The 21,298-nt window shown below is 38.0% G+C and overlaps 2 protein-coding genes and 1 non-coding gene across 4 annotated transcripts; all 3 read right to left on the reverse strand.

Moving 5' to 3' along the window:
- Positions 1 to 900: 900 nt before the first annotated feature.
- Positions 901 to 972, reverse strand: trnaq-cug. The gene has a single exon. It is a non-coding gene; the product is annotated as a tRNA-Gln (tRNA).
- Positions 973 to 5,671: 4,699 nt separating this feature from the next.
- On the reverse strand, positions 5,672 to 9,395 carry LOC119916839 (homeobox protein Hox-D9b-like). The gene is made up of 2 exons (XM_038736801.1): positions 8,032 to 9,395; positions 5,672 to 6,566 (listed from the first exon to the last, which is right to left on the reverse strand). The coding sequence occupies exons 1-2, from the start codon at positions 8,711 to 8,713 to the stop codon at positions 6,322 to 6,324; spliced, it is 927 nt and encodes a 308-aa protein (XP_038592729.1). The 5' UTR covers positions 8,714 to 9,395; the 3' UTR covers positions 5,672 to 6,321.
- A 3,108-nt stretch (positions 9,396 to 12,503) lies between these two features.
- Positions 12,504 to 17,591, reverse strand: LOC119916858 (homeobox protein Hox-D11b-like). Of its 2 annotated transcripts, none has more exons than XM_038736824.1 (3): positions 15,735 to 17,591; positions 14,496 to 14,634; positions 12,504 to 13,449 (listed from the first exon to the last, which is right to left on the reverse strand). In XM_038736824.1, the coding sequence occupies exons 1-3, from the start codon at positions 16,387 to 16,389 to the stop codon at positions 13,356 to 13,358; spliced, it is 888 nt and encodes a 295-aa protein (XP_038592752.1). In that variant the 5' UTR covers positions 16,390 to 17,591; the 3' UTR covers positions 12,504 to 13,355. The 2 variants fall into 2 exon arrangements, with proteins under 2 accessions (XP_038592752.1, XP_038592751.1); XM_038736823.1 differs by having other exon boundaries at positions 14,496 to 14,637.
- Between the last annotated feature and the right edge of the window lie 3,707 nt (positions 17,592 to 21,298).

The raw sequence follows: 21,298 nt of genomic DNA on the forward strand, positions 1-21,298 counted from the left end.
CTGAGAATATGAGCAGAAAGATGACTTGACAACATTTTAATGACTAGTAATTTATGTCATACTTACTGAGCAGGGAGTGGGCTTTTTAAATGAACTGACTGTAACATCACGATTTGTCTTTGCATTCATGATAGTCTCTTACAAAAAAAAATAGTTTTTTATGTGCTTCTTCTAATTTTGTTATGATATATTTGTAATTCTCCCTTTTCTCGGCTTAAAGTAAATAAAGCCAATGTCTAAAGCCAATGAGAGAAGAAGGAAAGGGGTAAAAATGTTAAGCCATAAAATGTGTTTTTCTGTTCAGTTAGAGGTATGTTGAGTTTGTCAGTGTGCTTGGGATGGTGGGCAGCAGCTCAAGCTGACTGCAGAGACCTTAAGGTATCGGTTTTATTTTGAAGAGGAACCATAGAGTGCATTATCACACCCCTCTGACTGCAGTAATGAACCCAGATGCCAGCATTTTTATCCACTTTTCACATATAAACGATTTGCTGAGCACGAGTTGGTTCTTATTCGTGTAACTTTGCTGTCTAAATTAAAACAGAAAAATCAGTATGGCCTCATTACAGAAAGGCTCTTCCCCTTTATATAGTATCTTTCATTATCTCCAAATTAGGGAATTTCCGAAGAGGTTGAGAAATTAATTATTTATCATTTTCAAAAACTCTCTAAGCAGACTAAATATCTAAACTCACCTGTGTCGCTGAGCAGAAACAGAGCTATTTCCTGGAATGATTTCAGAACAACAGCCGCTGTTTCTCATGCTAAATGTTCAATCTGTGAGTACAGCCTTGAAAGAGGAAACAAGTCATGTTGTATAAATGCTGTTTGTTAAATGTGAAAAGTCTTTGAAATGCTTAACCAAACGTATTTCGTCGTTGTACATTTTTGTGAAAATTCAGGTTCTACTGAGATTTGAACTCAGATCGCTGGATTCAGAGTCCAGAGTGCTAACCATTACACCATAGAACCGGTGGGAGGACACTGCTCAGTTCAAAATACACAACGCCTCCACCCAGTGGACACAGTCGGTTATTACATGTTCAAGGATCAGTGCTGACTCCTGGTGCTGGTTACTTGTTTTTTAGTTTTTAAAAACCATTTCTCATCTTTAAATGTCCCTATCCAGTGGCGTCACTGTGAGACAACAACATTAACAGGATCTGTTTAAGGACGAAATGTGTTTCTAATCATTTTATTCCACACAAAGGTGCCACGTTAAATTTGTCCCTTTGAAATGGACGGCTGTATCAAATATGGGTACTAAACTATGCTACAGGAATCCTTTTTATAGTAGCCTATGTAGGCCAATAATTTTGCAGCATGTAGGTATAGCCTACTATGTTAATGCATTGCTGTGAATAACTGTGTTACTGCAGACATTGTTTTCTGCAGACATTTGTTTGAACATTACTTACCGTCCTATTTAATTTCCACAGCATAATAAATATTTCCGTTGTTGCAGCTGACTGTTAATGTGGTTGTTTCGTTCATTTTATTTCAGCACATTAGTTAATCGGAATTTCTAAACTCTTTTTCTAGTTATTGTTCCATTTTCATTTTTGTAGCCTATAATTAGTTAGTGCAGTTTATCAGATTGTTATTTTGTTTTTAAGGAATGTTTAGCTGTGCATTTGTAATATTTTTGTAGCCTATAATTTAGCCGATAGAAGTCATTTTGCTGTGCAGTTTAACAGATTTTTAATTTGTTATTAAGGAATGTTTAAAAAAATATATGTCAGCTTTCTTTTTTCAGCGTTCATCTAGGCTACTTTATTCTAAAGCTTTATCAGCCCTCTGTCAACATTTGGAAATAACTCACACAGCGCGTGCATAATTAGCACTGACATTTTAATTTAGAAAATGAGATGTTCTTAAGGAATGTTTAGCTGGGACAAGAAGGTTATTTTCTACCACATCTTATTCAGAAATTAATTAATTGAAATGATGTCATTCATTATGGCAAACAGCGTTACTGACAAATTGTGGCATTAAAGCTATAGGTCACTTTCTTCCGTTGGCTTTAGGCGTCTACATTCAAGTGTTAAATTATTTACAGGCTAAAATCAGGGAGGTAATCCTGATTTTAAAAATGAATGACCTCCTACGTTAGTGATCGTCGATACAACTATAGGCTGAAGACAGATTTTATAGCCTAGCAAAAAACGGAGACAAACCCGGACTCCAGCGCTATTCAGGCCTTTGTTTTACGTTTTAATTCCCTGTATAATGACATTTCCTGTTTTGTGGTCTCCAGGTCTGTAGAATATGTGATTGAGGCTGTCTGGTCTCATCTGCAGACAATGACTTTAACATTTAGAAGGACAGTTGAGCCCCCAAGGCAGGAAGGGGTGTCCAATAAAACCATATAGTCACAATGACTTGTCTGGGCTAAATTACTTTATGGTACGTGTGTGTGGGTGTGTGTGTCTGTCTTGAAGGTGGGGAAAGTCACGTTTATTCTCCAAATGCATGGTGTTGGTTTATGACCCTGCAGTAGGATGAGCGCTGAGCAGATTATATGGCCGCAATAAATGAGAGAAGCTACGAGGCACTGCGCTGACTTTGACAAAACAAGGAGGCAGAAATGTCTCTCTGTGGACTGAAACCCAGACTACATACCTGAGAGCGGTGGAACACCTTGACGTTGGAATAATATAATCGTAATAAAAAACATAACACATGGTATTATTGGTCTGTAATCCGGTGAAACGTGATACTGCGTTTGTACTGTTTTTTTCTCTTGGAGGATCACACCATAATAATACAGGAAATACCATCAGAACAAGACACATTTTCTTTTTGTAAGTAATAATTTTAGTGCAGTAATGTAGTGGTATTTAGTATTTATCTAGCCTATTTCATACCAAAAAGTAAACACTGAACAAATGAAAAATAAATAACAAAAAAAAAACGGCAATTTTATTACAGTTATACTAATCTAACCAAACGATTGCACAGGCCTACGCACAATTTGTAGGAATATTATTATTATTTGTGTTAGTAGTAGTAGCCTGGTATTATGACCGTAGGCCCAATTATAGAACCGTACGGTTACTACATAAAGCCTCTATAGAACTAGTAGCTATTAGTGGAAATATCCAATAAAACCAATGTAGCCCAAATGTCTAATCCGTCACATAAAATCGCAAAACCATCCTCTTCAGTGAGTTTGTAACTCTTCCCTAGGTGTAGATTTAGTGCCACGATTCAAGTGCAATCGGGGGGAAACGCCTTTGTTCCCTGTGTAGCTCATCGTCACAGGTAACCTCACATTTTAGAAATTGATTCATGTTTTTTTTATTCAGTATACTTTATGGTCACATTGTTGTAATTTATTTTTGTTGTTTATCTGATCCTTGTAGGCCTGTTTTGTCGTGTGTGCTGACTCTGACATGTCTTGACTTGGGATAATAACAAATGAACTGAACTGAATATGAAGTGAAAACAACAACAAACCGCACAATTAAGAATGCTGTAATCCATCTTTTATTTTATAAAAAAAAAAATCACCACGAGCAGCATATTCAGCCTAAATGAGCAGACGAAGGCCTCTTTTCATCACATCTGGACTCCAGTAAAATCACAGCGCAGGACAACTGCCGCTGTAGGCTAACATAGCCTGATGTGTTTCCTTTTCTCCCAAAGAGAATGTGTTTATTTTTGAGTCCATCTCATCCTCGTGAAAAAACACAAAAATAGGCTACCTTTTGATATGCCTATAATATTTCAACATTATTGTAGCTACAATCTAAATGAAAATGGTTGTGCGTTGTGTCTGTATGTGATCCTTACAAAACGTCTTGTTTATTCTTACATGAGGTAACAGCGAAACAAAAATAACCATCAGACTGCTGCCACACCATAGCTTAGCCATGACTGGTGTGCATGTGTGTGAGGAATATAGGCATGACCATATCTGCATATTAGACCCACAGTAACAACAGATATACACAGCAACAATGACAACAACAGCAACAACAACAATAACAACAAATATGCCTTTAGGCTACATGCACAGTTTATAAAACAAAACAAGGAAGCTTATTCTGTTTTCAGGAACAAAATGTTAAATGTCCCCTCTGATAATTGATAATTATTTTAGGGGGGCTGGGATTGGTTGTAACACAGTAAAGTGCTCCACTCTGGAGCAAGTTAAACAACTACTGAACTACTGAACAACTACATGATTATAGGCCTTTTCCTGACAGCATTACTCACCTGGGTGCACCTGGAATACATCATGAATTACTCAAAAGTCTTTGATATCACAGTTTTTAATTGTGTTTGCTTGTTTGTTTATTTTAATTAAGTTTATAGTTATAATTGTGCAAACGTGACATTCTTTTCTGCTCCAGAATAAATGCTAATCGTCCACACTGAGGTTATAATTGTAAGCTAAGGTTGTGGATAGATATAACATATTTCAGCATGTTGCGACATGTTGCAAATGATTTGAAATGATTATGATTTACAACTGTTTCTTTATTTTTAGGTTGTGGTAACAAGAAATGCACTATTGGATCTACTGCAGAGCCTCCAGAGCCATTCTTGTAGCATCTCATCTCGTTGTAGGAGAAAGAAAATATCAATCTTCAATTGCTCAAGAAGCATGATGTTGCATGTTTCAGTTTACAAAGGAAGTTCCTTGTAACTTGCGTATTTGACACTTCTGAGTCTGGTTCGAACAACCTTTCAAAGCACATGTGAATTCATCACATTTGAACATGTGGACAAATCATTTACCATCTTAAAAATACACATTTAGCCACATGTGGTTTGCGAAACAGTATCTCACGTTGATGATTTCACATATATGTGTGTGTTGTTTTTATTTATTTCACATATAGGCTAATATCTTGTGTGAAATCGTGACATGTGATAGATTTACATTTTTGTAAAGGTAAGACAATTGTAAACCAGTACCAATGAGCCTGAATAGCAGCACATTGACAGCAAGTCCAGGCACAGTAAATGTGATTTGTGTCTTAAAGCTAGGGAAGGCGACGACAGAGAAACTAGCAAGAGACTGCTAGATTTTGAAGGTATCCAAGCGAAGAAATTCCACCCACTCCTTACAGGCCTCCCTCCGAAGCCACTCCACCACATCACATTTTCATGTGCAGTGAGTGCACAAGCAGACTATGTAGGAAGGATTTTTTTTAATCATTTTTGTGTCAGAGCATTTGATTTATTGATTGATGTGGTTGATTAATATAACACACCAATAGAAGAAAAATGCTTCTCAGTCTGAATCCTGAGTCAAATTCCTTATGTGTACACATGGCTGGCAAATAAAGCTGATTCTGATTCTGAAATCAATCGCTTAGCCCAGCTTTAAGCTCAAATAACGATTAATCATGCAAATGATTGAGAATTACAGTATTTTAAAACAAGAATATGATCAGATTTCACCTTTAAATTAAGCTAACTAAGGGTTCAGCAAACTACCGGTACATCAGTTGCTCATCTTCCTGTTTACATCACTTGCCACTGAAACTCACAGCTTAATTTCCCCAGTGTGGCCTCACCCTCTTGTCTGTCTTAAGCAATAATTTCATTAGAAGTGTCACGCTTCTGTTTGTTTAGGTTTCTTTTCCACAATTATTTTATTTTAATTTCAAATAAACACTCTGCGACGAGTTTTCAGACATAAGACAGGCACTCATTCACGGGATCACTCATGGGATTTATCTTTTGATAGCACAGTCTCGTCTGGCACACTGAGAGCACTTTTTATGAGGCTAATAGTTTTTAAAACATGATTCACATTTTGGCAGAAAGCACAGACAATTTATGTGAAGTCAAGTATGTGTCAAGTAGTTTCAGTTTTTGGACATTGTGAGATATACACCCTTATCAAAAACAGATGTGTTTTAAAGTGAACAAAGTCTTTGATATCAGCTAGTGTGTTTTTTGCCTAAATTTATGGATCTCCCTATAAATGTTAACATTTGATTCTGAGCGTTATTTACAACTACCCCACGTTACAGGTTGACTGTCTTCATTTTGTAACATGCAGATGGAAGAATTCTACACCAGAGTTCAGAAGATCTAACATGAAAAGGCCAAAAGACTTTGATAGGAGTCTTTTTGTGTTACAACCCATCCTGGTCTCCCCTGAGGAGTTTGACCACTGCAGTGCTCCAAGGCAGCCATGTTAGCTCCACAATCCCTCGCTTAGTAGCAGCTGATCATGATAGCTGAGGTTAAAGATGTTGGACATCTCGGAGCACTGCATTCTCTTTTATCAGCTATAACCTCACCTCCTCCTCACCTATCCTGCAAAAAAAAACAACCCCAGCCTCTTCTCCAAATCCATCATTCATTCAAACTCCTCCTCTCCCGGGTCATCAGCTTCTTCATCTTCATCCGCCTGTTCTGGAACCAGATTTTGACCTGTCTCTCTGTTAAATTTAAGAGCCCTGCCACCTCCAGGCGCCGGTCCCTGGTTAGGTACATGTTGTAGAGGAACTCCTTCTCCAGCTCCAGGGTCTGGTGTTTGGTGTACGGACACCTTTTCTTCCGAGTGGACTTGGCATAGATCCAGCTAGCTGATGGATTTTCTGTAGAAGAAACAGGGTGGCATATATTTTAACTTTAACCACACACCAGTATTTACTTTCAGCTGGTTGGCTTGTATTTGAGTGTGTGTGTACAAGTGTGCTGTGGGGAGTTCAAAGACTGACATAAAAATCAAAGAAAATATTCTCAGGAACAAATTTTATGAGCCTGCTACTTCTGGCTCATTAGAAAAAGAAACAACACCACATGCTCAAAACACAGCTCCATAAATAAAGGCAATATTCAATTCCTTTTTTAAAACCACATTACTCCTTTTATCAAAGCTAAAAATGCAATGGAGTTTTATTAGCCCTAGGGTTGTTTATGCTCTCATTTTTTTTTTTTACAGTTCCGTCATTTCATTAATTTTCACTAAACATAATGTGACATTGTGTAAAATAATTTTTGTGGATTCTGATGTAGCTGAAGCCCTTTTAAGATGAAAATGTTTTTGGGAGGACAGCAAGCAGCAATAAATAGAGCAGAGTGTTCCCAATAAAGATCTAAAGAGTAAATCTCTGTCTGAGTGCAAGCAGTGTTGATAAACAGCCAAACTGAGCCTCATTTTTAGAATTATTAAACTGCAATTGGGGAGAGATATCTGAACCTTTGACTGATATAAAATGCTTTATTGGCCACTTAGTTAGACAGAGAGCCACCAAGAGAGCAACAAGTTTTTTGGCTTTGGCTTGGTGCTCAAGGCTCACACCACACAGTTGTTGCTCCCTGTGTTTCAGTTTCTGAATTATTTATTTGATGAAGTGTATCAAAGAAAAATATGTATAGCCTAATAGTCAATAAAATGTATTTTTCTTCTTCTACTTATTATTATTATTAGTAGTAGTAGTAGTAGTATTATAAGCCCAGTCATATTGTTTATGTGTTGCTTGACATCATGTATTTTATTCGGTGTCCCTCTTTAATTTCTGTTTATTGTAATTCAGACTTTTAAAAAATACTTTTGTGGGTCTTAATTTAAAAAACGAATAATTAGGCCTTTGTTTAATGCATGCTGCAATCATGAGGTTACATCTGTGCAAGCTATGAAACATAAAATTGCCTGTAAATTAATATGGCGTTTTTGGACAGACATTCTAATACAACATATTGGCTATAGATTAGCCCATATTTGGCAAAATAAGCTTCCAGCATTAATTGAAAGAAAAATAATAGTGTAGCCTACTTTCTGCACAAATCCAATCCGAGGAGTGCAGTGCAAGCCTACCTGTGCTTTCCCTCTGGTGAAACATTTTTAAATAATAGCAATAGCAACTTAATTATTTTAATGGTCAATAAAGTGCTCTATTTACAGTTTACAAGACATTTATAGGGCTATAAAAGTCACACGCACTTACGTACTCACTAGGCCACGTTCTTCTTCTCTGTCACACACTCACACAGACACACACCTGTGTATGCACAAGCTAATAAACATTCCTGAGTTTGGTATAACCTATTTGTCTTTACCGGGGTCAGGCTGTTCTGTTTCTCTCTCCGCGTCCTCTTTTTTGGGCTCCGGCTTTCTTCCCAGCTCCTCCGCGGTCCCAAGCCGCTCGAGGACCACCTCAGTCGGGCTGGCGAAGCTGGAATCCTCGGGGCTGCCGTGTGGCGGCGGTGAACTCTCGGGTTTAACCACCTCGAACCTCGGGCTCAGATTGGAGAGGTCACCCTGAGAGGGGAGACACCCGGGGAAACCGGCAGAGGCATGGGACAGAGAGGTCTCCGAGGTGGGAGTCGCCCCCTCCCAACAGCGTACGAACCGGCTCTCGGAGGCGACCGCGGATGAGAGGTGTTCGGCGTGGGTCTGCGTCTGCGGACCATAGTATGGGTGGTGGTGGCTCAAGAGGTGATGTGGATGAAAAAGGCCAGAGATGGAAGCGCCGGGGGTGGACTGCAGCTGCGGAGAGGAGGACGAAGAGGAAGTAGATGTGTTTGTCCAAGGAGAAAAGCCGTTTAAACTCGTTTGTTTGTTGGAAAAATGTGAAAAATCCGGAATGTGTGAGCCCGGGGTTCCCTCATCCTCCTCCGTTCCCCGGACTGGCTTTGCGCAGCCGGCCGTAGATCCCTGCAAGCCTCCCGTGATAAAATGTGTACCGTACGGCTCTTCGGTCTGGAGCCCCATCATGGAATAATAATTCGTTAGCGACATGTTTATTTTATTATTTCAATAAAAATACACTTAAGTGCGACTGTAAAACGTTAGATGGGCTGGTATAGTGGCTTACATCCTCCCCTAAAATGGTAGTAATTTTTTTCCTGCCCTTACCTTCTTCTCGACTGCCCATTGGTTATACTGTGGATCACATGGTTAGACTGTATTTACCCAGAATAGGAAATAAATCAAATCATTCTTTTGTGCTCAGAAATGTGTTAGTAGGCCTACTAGCCTGTTGCCAGATGGGCCTGAATGTAGCGCGTAGGTTCATAAAACTGTATTTGAAACACCGTACAAGCTGAATAAAAATGAGCAGGGAGTCTTTACAAGTTTGTTTGAAGTTAGCACGCGCGCGCGTGTGTGTGTGTGACAGGATTGAGATTAACAGACAAGAGAAAGTGATTTCCTTGATCTTGAGTTTACAATGAAAACATTTTGTTGGGAAAAACTCTCCCTCGAAGTGGCATCACATGCTCTTTCTTTTGCGTATGGGCTATTCTACTACCCAAAACAGGGCATGTCTAATTGGATTTGTGTTAGTAGACTGGTCAGAAAATGCTGTTATTTTCAGATCACATGATTATATTAAGCTGTCATTTGTTTTATTTATTTAGTAGCCTTCTTATTATTGATAGGCTAAATAAAATTCTGATATCCGTTTGCGCAAAGCCGCATTAATGTTACATGATTGCTGGTCAGATAAACCCGTGTTTATAGCCTATTGCAGCTGTATCCTATATATTATTTAGATCTAGGCCTAGATTGTTCTAAGATGCTGATTTCTCTATTCACCATCATTGGGCCCATGTTTGTGTGTGAAAGTGAAATTTCATTGGCTGGAGAAGTGGGTGACGAGAAGAATGGGGGCGTGGTCTACGTAGACAAACTGATTGTGCCCCTTTCCTAAATTCCGTATCAACCCTCTGCTAACATAGACCTTGATCGCTGTCTCTTCTGCACTCTTAGCGCCATCTACTGGCTGGATGAGATAAAACAGGAGGCATTCTCAAACGCCATCATGTATGCTAAGAAGCCACATTAGATCTGATCCTGTGGAACATCATTCTTAGAATATTTTTTATTAAATATAACTCCGGGCACACTGTAAGTGAGTTGATTCCAACAGGATGAAGCAAAACAATCCTTTCAACAGCGTCATTGTGCTAACTTCCAAGGAGTGACATAGCTTAATAGTGAAAAAACAACATTGCAAATGATCTTGTACCGGGGATCCACTTGCCTCTGGAAGTATCAAGTTCCTTTTTGACAACTAAGAATGTCAGACTATTAAATAAAAAAAAATATTACAAAAAAAAAACAATATTTGAGCTGCCAACCCTCTGGTGTATTTCAGCAAGCTGGGCTCTTTACTGCATCGTTTTTTATTTAGCACAGTATCACGTTAGTTTAATCTCTATCTACTGGTCTCAGTAATACAATGAAGAAACACATAATTAAATGAAAGGATAGACTATCCTTTCATTTAGCTGGACCCTGGAGGATTCAGGCCAGATGCATGTTATTGCAGTAACTTCCTGTAGGTGGCAGTGTCTTCATGACTGCCCTGGTTGGGAGGGGGTCAAGCTCAACCCGCTGTTCATTTGCCAGTCTATGTTGCAAGCAGGTAAAAGTCGTGCAGGCTGACAACATTTATTTGACAAATTGATGTCAACTGTTTCAGAAATGATCATTGAGAAAATCGTCAGGGGAAGTATTATTGTCATTATTATTTGCTCTTACATTACTATTTCTATTACTGTTAAGCTACCTTGCTATTGCTGTTACTAGCACTCCTACCATTACTATCACTTCCTTACTAGCATTTAAAAAATATTTATAACACACTATAATTAAAGCAGATGTATGGGCTTATTAAGTGTTTATTAATGTACAGTATTTGTCAACAATTCTAACTTCTTCTATACATATTTTCCATTTCTACAACTGTGTTTTACTTTATTGTCATTCATTATCTGTTTATACACCAGCCTTACCCACAGGAGTTATGTACATTAGTAAACACTTATATCTGCTTACAAGCTAACACAATGTTAAAAATACTAATTCTACAAATCTTAATACTACTACTAAAAATAATAAAAATACTGCAATGAACTACTGCTCCTGCCACTTTTTCTCCTTTCCGCAGTAATGCTGCTGCTACAACTACTACTGCTACAAAAACTGCTACTATTACTGCTGCTGATACATATACCACCCCTTATACTGCCTCTTCAATTTATTACTATTGTTTAACTACTCGGTAACATTCACTGTTACTGCTTCTACTAATAGTTTTATTAGGCTACTGTGCTTACTTTCTACTTGTCGACAATGATTACTGTTACTGCACTGTCAATTTCTTTAAAATTCAAAAAACTGAAATATAAAATAAAAATAACAATGCTTAGCATTTATTAAAAAACAGCATATAAATAAATCAGTTTAAAACATCTCTGTTGGTAAAAGAAAAAAATGGGCCAGCAGGTTTGAGGTCGAGTTTATTGTAGGCCATTAGTATAAATGTCTTTCAACCAGAAACACAATCTCTTCTTTCATGTCTTCCTTTTTTTACGTCACACACAAATACACACTTACACACGGACTGGGTGAATGTGTGAGACGAAGAAAGAGAGAGACAGCAGACTGTCTGTATTGCCCCAATAAAAGTCATTACGTTGACGAAATGGTGGTCGTGTCAGTGTGTTTGCGGTTCAAGGTTCATCTGCAGCCTTGGACTCACTGTGTGTTTCTGCTGTCTGGTCCTGGTGTTGTTCAAAGTCTGGGTCGGAACCTCAGAGTGAAAAAAATTGAGAAAACATGACAGAGAAGCTATTTACTACTTTTACTCATTTTCCTTTATACTTTCATTTTCACAGACATTTCTACTCACTTCTGTTTGTAATATTTTATATTAGTATAACCTGGGGTTGCAATGACCTGCTTAATAACCTGTATTTTAATTAGAGTGGTTGTCTTTACAATTTAAACATTATCCAACTAAAATGTGAGCCTATTAAATTGTGTTTCTGTTTTGTTGTTGAAGTGATCACATGATGCTCATTTCATTTCATACAGTGTGATTATATATTTTATTTCAAAACCAAGCAAGGGCAAGCATACAACTTAAAACTGATTAAAACCTAAATAAACTGATGAAATCTCTAAAATTCAAAACCTGATTTTGATAGCTGGGCTTGAGTATTTTTGATGTCTTCTTTTCGGAGAGAAAGGAAGGGGAAGGAGTTGTCTTTTAACAACCATAATGTAATCGACTAAGAAATGAAAAGAATATGATTAACTACAAAAGGAAATGAAGAAGATCATGATTTTATTAGTATTTGATTAAAATGTGTGTGTGAAAAGAATAAGAGAAGTAAAGAGTAAGAGAAGTGAAGGAACATGTTGAGACAAGTGCTATGTTGAAACATTCAGACCCCTCTGAATGACCCAACGCTGTAACAAAAACAGCATTTAAAATAAGTAATATTTGTATAAATATATTCTTATTTTATAAGAAATTCTATTATATATGTACAATTTGACATTAAACCATAACATGAATTTGTTGTGTTTTTGTTTTGTTTTGAAACCCTTGTAATAAAAATTTTAAGGTAAATCTTTCACAGCTTAAAAGTATTTAACATCAAATTAAAGATTACACACTCCTCTATAAATTCCCTCCAATCCATTTGAAAACAAACACCAAACCATTTTCCTCACAGAGATATTGTATAATGTTGTCAAATATTTTAATACATCACGCTTACATGTTTTGAAATATAATCCATGAATATTTAGAAATGCAAATAATACTGTTGCAATAAATGGCCTCACACTTGACACAAACATACAGTATTGATTCATTGATAACGGTGGGTCATTCAATATTTATTCACATTTAACTAATCACAAATTACTTCGTGCTATTTCAAAGTACATCAAAGTAAACCAAGCAATATGATTGCACTCATATGTCTTTACAGCCTAAAAACACAGTAGCAAAATGGTACCCAATTTTAAATGTCACAAATATCAGAATAATTCATGTAGATTGTATTCGCTTGCCTGAAAATGATTTTATTCATATGCTAAATAGATGGTTACATTTTATCAAGTATTTTGTCATTAGTTATTAGTTTTGAGCAGGTACATCAATTATAACAAAATTCACATAAACAACAAGAGGATTCATAATTAAAACGCTCATGACCACGCTCACACATGAAAAGGATGAAGAATGTATGTCCTCATTTCTTGGACATGACACGAAGGCCTGAGGCAGAGATGTGTAATTTCTTCAATGTAAGCCACATGATTTAAGAAGAAATTTGGGTTCAAATGAGGAAAGAGGAGTACTCTGAAAGTGTTTTTGATGAGAGATAGAATATTCAATATAAGCAGCTGTTGTGTTAATTGAGAAAAAACATGGATGGAAACCTGAGTCTTGGAGTTCTCCTTGAATAGCAGTGAGGAGCTGGGTTTATTTATTTATTTGTTTGTTTTCACCTCTATTCCTGTCTACATGATTGGAATCATACAGTGCTGTGACAAAGTTTGGCAGAGATGTCACACAGTTTGTGCATGACATTGAAAGATAGACTGTCTTTTGTCTTCTTTGTCCCTCATCCGACTATCAGAACAGGCAGTATCCTGTGCAGTACTGCAGTCTCTCTGCTTTCATTTTCTTCTCTTTCATTCGTCTGTTCTGGAACCAGATTTTCACCTGTCTGGATCAGCAAAGAACAGAATACAAACGTGCTTTTACCATTTGATTTCTTACTTACGTACTTTAATTACTTTATTGTAAAACAAAAGCCTGCAGAAACACATCAAAGTGTAAGATGCAGAATACATTATGAGCAAAACATAATGCTGCTGTTTGTCTTCAATATATCATAGAGAATATTCATGGGGGTGCATGTGCATAATGGTCATTGCCAACATTTTTGAGTGGTTATGTCTACAACATAAACACATGCCAAATTAATATGATTTTATATTACTTTCATAATTCATAATGTGACTAATCCTTTGGTCTACAAAAAGTCAGAAAAATGTTGATGCCCATCAAAGGCCCACAATAACATCTTCAAACATCTGGTCAACAGTCAAAAGCCCAAACATATTCAGTCTATAATGATATAAAACTGAAACAAGAAGCTGGAAATCTCCACAGAATGACTAACCAATTATGAAAATAGTTGTTCATTATATTCTGTCACTCAAATAATCAACTAATTGTTGTATGTTTAATTGTTAATTACATTAAGCTTTTCACTGTTGACTAAAAGATTATTATACGTTTTCTCCTTCCAGATTCAAAAACATGTAAACTTTTACCTGTCATGATCAAAAAACAACTATTAAAATTCCATGCTAATCATACTACCACATGTTCCATAGCACTTTGTTAACAAGTGGAACCAGACACCAGTAAGGTATTTGTGTTTTTACAAAGCACAGAGTACTTACTGAAAGTGCTTCACTGCAGCCTGAAGCTTAGGCGAAATAACACCTGGTATGGAGAGTAAAAATCCCCATACCACCATAACCACAATTTACCCTGATTTAACCCCAACTGGAACAAGGTTAGATGTGTTCCTTTGACCAGATGTAACTGTGCTCCTGTGTCAAGGCAGCTTGTATTTTACAGCTCTTTCATATCTGAGTCAGTGAATCAAAACTGGGGTCTGGTCCTGACCTATATTTTTAACAATGCAACATATACCTTTTATTTATATCAAATTAAAGAAATATTGCAACATGCATGTACCGATCTGTCAGGCGCAGAAGGCGGGACAGCTGCATGCGTCTTTCCTTGTTGATGTAAATGTTGAATAGAAACTCTCTCTCTAGCTCTCTGATCTGCTGTTTGGTGTAAGGACAACGCTTCTTCCTTCCCACACAGGGTGCTGCTGGATAGATAGATAGATAGATAGATAGATAGATAATTTAATATCACACTGATTAGGAGGCTATTTTTCAAATCTTTCCAGGTAGAAAGTGCCAAATAGTCTGGGTGGGGCTGTTAGGATGGTCAAACTATCTCTTCAAAACATCCAACAGAGATGAGCTACAACTGTTAAATTGGCCTGCAAAAATCAAACACATGTGAATCAGAGTTGAATTTAATGAATTTTAAGTTAATTTAAAGTGAATGTCAAGGTCTAAGTCGAAACAGTGAGTTCAAGAATTTAACATAAACTTCATGTGAGTCAAATTTATGCTCTCCTCACAAAATGTTCACATTTGTTTGCAAAACTATGCTTATTTGGGCCCACATGCATGGTTACCAAATGACTGTTTGTTATTTCAGCAGCTAAACACTATCAGTTGGGCCTGCATCTCAAATTGCTAACAAATGGAGGGAAATAAATAAATAATCATAATTACCAGCGCTGTTTGTTAGGAATCATTCACAAACATAAAACAGACCGATATCTGAGGAAATTATTATATAATATGTAGCCTATAAACATCAGCATAGGCCTACGACAACCTACGATGTGGCTTTTCTATTTGAGACAGATTATGTTGTTATATTGGGGCCATTAAATAAGCTAAGTCCCTTCAGTTTTAGACATCTGGGCTACAAGAAAAGTGCACCATTTCTATTTTTGTTAATTGTTATGTTATATTCCTGTACCACGTCTATTTTTAGCCTAGACAACGGTTTATTAATGACCGTTCATTGCTGCCCAGCCTGGGCCTATCCTGGCTCTTGACAGCAATTTACGTGCCAAGAGGTTGAGTCGGTTTTTGTAACATTAGAGTAGACTCTATGGAGTCCCTGTAGCCTCGTATAGCCTAATATGTTTATTGAAACATGTAGGTATCAAATAGGCTATATCAAGTTATCAGTTGGACAAATCTCTGGTGAGCTTGTCTGCAAGACACCCCACGTGGGGTGTTGATGACTCCAGAAACTCTTGGATTTTTCAGAGGTCTCCGCGTGGTCTCATTTAGAAGTTAAACTACGGTATTTAATTGGCTACGCTATTGTGTGACTTACTCGGGACATAGTCTCCCCCACTGCCGCTGGAGAAAGGCGCATCCTCCTCGTCCTCCTTCCCAGCCTGGGGTGACTCTGACCCCGCCCTCACCTCGTCGCTCTCCCCGCTTTGACAGCTCGTCCACTCGGCCCGATTCTCCTGTTGGCTCCCATGTGTAATCTCCGCTTTCGGGTCCACTCCCTCTTCTCCAAATTCGAGAAACTGGTCGAAAGCCGGCGGCAGGAGTATGTTCCGCTCTGCCGAGAAGAGACGTTGTGAGTCTGGATTGAACTCTGCAGAGGAAGCTCCGCCAAACGCACGTGCGTAAAGACGGGGACGAGAGGCGCCGTAAACCGCAGCGCCATACAGAAAGCAGTCCTCACTGGTATTTAATACCGTCTCCGACGGGGATGGTAAGCCCTGGCGATAAGCAGCTTTACCCGGCAAGTTGAAGCAGGCTGGCGGCGGATGGGTGATGCCCCTGTTCGCCTGGTAGAGGGTCCATTTCCAGGGAGGAGGATACTGCTCATAGTAGCAGCAGCCTCGGGACTCCGACAGTCTGCTCGCTGTAGCGGTGCTGGGGTCCAGCAGAGCGGTGCCATTCTCCGTTAAAAACGGTGAAGCGATGGAGCCAAAGTCAGACTTTGACGGACAGGTGCAGCTCGGTAAATACATGGAAAATTAAAATAGGCCTTCTTTAAATTTGAACAGGCTGTGGTTTGGACAGTGACTTAACAAAACCTAGAAATTTCATTAGTAGGGTAGGCCCTATGTCTACCCCTTTGTCTTTTTCCACATTGGGCACAGCAAATTTGTTACCTCATAGCCCTAAATGTAGCAAACATAATCAATATAAAGTCAGTATAAACCAAGCTAAGTTAAAGTCACCAACAGAAATATAATATAAATAATACGCCTGTCTCCACACCTCTTCATTACCCCCAAGACCACAATGAAACTGCCTCTCAAAGTCCTTTGGAAAGTGAGGAAAACTAGTCTTTGACTTTGAGCCTGGGTCTGCTGAGTACAATTAACTTACTAACTACAGTGCAGGCTGGGCTGCACATTTTTGCAGTCAGACCAGCCCCAAACACACACACACACACACACACACACACACACACACACACACACACACACACACACAAACTACTAACAAGCCTTTTTGGCATTCTGTATAAATCATAAATACATTGCCAGGAGGTGAAATTTAAACCTATAGGGAGTGTTGTCTGTAGCCTATAATAAAAATCAGTTTTTCAACCACAAAGAAAAACATTCCTTTTGCATGCATATTGATTCTTTACGCATGTGTGAGGGTCATAAGACTTTTGGATATTTTGACTTGTTAAACTATACCAGATGTTTAAAGCAAATTTCTTCAAATTTTCCTGGAAAAGGAAGGAGCATCAACAAGTTTTGCCGGATGCAGAAATCAAAAGACCATTCAGGACATTCATGAGGGAGGATTTAGTTGGGGCTAAAAGTATTTGGTTAAAACCCAGAAATGTTTGAATCGTCTGTGATTGTCCATTTTTGTCCAGTTAAAGGAAAACAAATCAGCAATTCACCTAAGATGGGAGAATGAAAGCTGCTTGTAGTCTGTATTGTTTCTTTTCGTCTTTCTTTACTGAAATATTGGGGCTTAATGATTGACTTGTTGTAACAAGAAACCACAACTTTATATACAGAATATAGGCATGTATAAAGGTGCATAGCGTCAAATTTAGGTAAAATATGTTATGTAAACAATTTCTCCCTTCAAACACATGGTTTTAAGGCTCAATTACTATATTATGATATTTTGCTGACAAATGTGTTTTGTGACAGTATTGAACATCATCAATTTGCATACCAAATGATTAAAAAGGTTTTTCCTGCTGTGTTGTTTATTATTAATCTTCCTGGTAATGTACGCAATGCCTTACTGATTGGAAGACAAATGGTTGCTATGTCTTCACAGTGTAGTCCTGTTTACAATATGATCAGTATTATTGCTAGTAATAGAAACCTATGGTAACAATGGTATAGTAGTTGTAGTAGCAGTAGATATAGTAACAGTATCACACAGCAGCAGCATAGCGGAGCAGAAGTAAATATGTTTCCCTACAACTGGTGGTGTATAAGCTGGTAGTAAGAGTATTCGTAGCAGACAATTTGGCCAGCAGTAGTATTAACAGGGCTTCCATCTTAAACCTTATGCTGGTGAGAGCAGAGAAAAAGCAGAGTGTGAGGGAATGCCACGGAGGTTTGGCTTGCAGGTTGATTATCTTTCTGTCAGAGTGACTGCCGACAGGAGAGGCCTTATAGGAGATGTCAACACAGACGGGTACACACCATTGTCATGAAATATAATGCAAATTGTCAGCATGTATGTAAGTGTTACACGATAATCAGGTTCTACAGTATAAATAACAAACATTCTCCTGCCGACCAAGAGGCCTGTTTCTCCCAAGACACTTTGACATTCCACAAAGCACAGGTGTAAATAATAAAATGGTGGCTGAATTTCAGGGTCTTGCTTCAGTTTCAGGGTCTTGCTGTTGTTCATCTCGGTCACACTACTAGGACACTTAAGAACAGAGCTAATGTTAATGTCAGTAATGCCTGTGATTTTCCTACTATGACAAGTCTGCTGTGAAAAATACAATAGTTGTTGTAGTTGACTGCTGATGTTTAGCTTTCATATGGTCTTGGATTCCTTAGGTGCTGGTCTGCCAAGCTTAAGACATCACTGTCATTGTTAAAAGATATGATTGGTCGGGTTTTTCTCACAACACAGGTGTTCACGCATGTTTCTCAGACCAACAAACTCTAGGTAACTGACTCCACAAACAGATTCTTATTCATGCCTTATAAGTAAGAGCAGTGCAGGGCTGTTGCAGCCAGAGTGAACTCAATGAACAAAACAGATGTAGACCTAAAATGTTCATTGCCTAAATTTAGGTCATCACATATCACAGGCAGATGGAAGTCCTTAAAGGAGCTGAAACAGGCTGCACTTGGAAAACCTTAGGCCCATAGTGGTGTATGGGGATTTTCCCATTCATTGCATAATAAATAATTTTGTCTAATTAAAAAACTATTTCCTTTTAATGTTCAGCACTAGGACATCCAAATGAAACACATTGTCTTAATGGAAAAGGCATCACTTTCAACCCATTTTCAACAACTCCTTTTCCTGTTTTTGATCTTACACTGAACATGTTATATGGTGAATTACAGGAGCACACCACTGTTTCTCTATTTAACAGAAAAGAACAGAACAGTATTGCCCTGCAGTAAACATGCTAATTGCTAGGCTATTGATTACATCCACCTCAATATGACAACCTAAAGCCTATAGTCATGTGGATTTGCTTGGTGTGTTGTAGGTTATGTTAGGTTATGTATGCTTAAATTAACATACCTGCAAAATTAGAGGAAAGGCAATAGCCTAGCCTACTATGGGATCAAAAAATGCCAGCCAATTACTTTCACTTTAGCTTTGTGTTTTTATGTTTGGTTACACAATGTTAACCAAAGAATGAATGAATGAATGTAGTGGCATTAAAGTAAAAACACCGGGGCTGTTTCTTGTTGTTGCATTTTATTATGCATCTAAATGGATGAACAGGCCGGAAGACATTAAGTGCAGATGGCCTCACCACACAATCAAACCTATTAGGAAATAACTAAATAGGCATGCAGCAAACCTGAATATTCAAGGCACACTCAAAATTATTTTCGGTGCCACTTGGGGGAAAGAGGTTGAGATCACTATCACCATCATTGTGTTCATTATTATTATCATCCTCATAATTGTTATTATTACTAGGCCACTAGTAGTAGTAGGCCTATAGGACACAACTGAACTCTCAAATGTGAGCTCCTGAAATCCACCATTTCCCTATTAAATTTAAAATCATATCAGTGTTTAAATCACCACCCATTACCCCCATCACTGCAAGATACCCTGTAAATAAATATATAATTGAGTAAATAATTTAAATTATGTAAATAGGGTGAAAAGACATTTGGTGCTCGTTATTTTTTCCCTTAATCCTTATTTAGGCATTGCTCTTAAAACGTATTATAGACATATAGAATTCCCTAGCTTTTTTAATTACTTGTTCTTGTTTAGTTTTTGTTCATTTAAACGATTTTACACATGTAGGCCCTGCAGAGGAAATGTGCGCTGAAGTGGGAACAGAAAAGTGCAGAAACATAAAAAGTAAGTAAAAAATAATCACATTTCGATAGGGACTTAATGTGAAGAATTAATAGCGACATAAACTGTGCTGGCCTATAGGTTTTTCAGCTGAATTCAGCAGGATAATGGAGGCTTACCTTGGATGAAAGACCGAGCAGCAGCAAATCCAGACCAACGTCACGGCTGTGCGTCGGCACGGACATCTGTCCTAAAGCAGGTGTCTCCTGTTTGGCAGACGCACACTGACTGCCAAGTCCAATAAATGGTCTAACTCCACAAACTAAAGTGTCTTTGAACCATGTGCCGTTCACTTGAAATGTCCAGCCAATAAAAGTGACACGGGGTTGAATGGAGCCATGCAGGAGGCCTTTCATCCAAAAAGACCGTGTGGATTAATAGGAGACAATATTAATGACTCTATAATATCGAACCATGGCTTTGGTAATGCAACACATGATTAGGCTATATCTAGTTGAGTCTAATAATACAAATGCATGTTAGAGATTTATAATTAAGGCTCCAAGGAAAAGCATAAGTAACAGATCTTTCATAACTTACTAATTTCTCCCCATTTTTCTGTTTCTTCGATTCTAGTTTTAATGAAGCAAGTCAAAGTTTACTTTTGCCACAATGTGGAACAAAACCTGCTAGCTATAGGCCCTAATGTTTTTTTTGAGTATCGAGTGCTAATCAACAAATTAATAAAGTAATAAAGACTTGCTAACAGTGCATTTTAAAAATACAAGGCTACAGACCTACGTCAATAAATAATCTTACTGCTCTGTTTAAAAAACAACACTTGAATAGACTATAAAATACAGTCTGTTTCAATCTCTTCTTTCATTAACAAAAAAATAAATAATACTCGCTTAAGTGCACATTTTGTTTTATTATATTTTATTTTTTTCAAATGATCTGATGTTTGTTTTTTATTTATTGTTTATTTGTTGTTTGTTGTTCTGTGACTTTGAAACTCACATTTGTCCCGCCACGCACGCAAACACACGTGTGTGTGTCTGTGTGTAGCCTACTTTGTGTGAGCGGGCTGCTGGAGAATTGTGGGAAATAAAGTCCCCACTGTTCAAGGGTTTAATTTATTAAGGGTTAATGAAACGGAAATAACATCAGCATCAGGATTACTCATCAATAATATACATCAACAGCATATCGCGTGTGTGTGCCCGTGTAAGAGAGAGAGAGGTGAGTGAGGGTGGTGATAGAGAGGGAGAGGGAGAAAGAGGAAGATGGAGAAAAAAAGAGAGAGTTTTATTAGGCCCATAACTCTTCAGACTCCAGAGGAAGCTGTAAGCATTAAAGCTGAAGGCCAAATCTCTGCACACTGCAGCCTAATCTGAAACAGCTCAGCTGGGAATTGAGAAAATGGTGCTAAAT

Source organism: Micropterus salmoides, unplaced genomic scaffold (assembly GCF_014851395.1).
Source record: "Micropterus salmoides isolate LMB-PRFRI ecotype aquatic unplaced genomic scaffold, ASM1485139v1 Ms_hic_scaffold_22, whole genome shotgun sequence".
NCBI classification, from domain to species: Eukaryota; Metazoa; Chordata; class Actinopteri; order Centrarchiformes; family Centrarchidae; genus Micropterus; species Micropterus salmoides.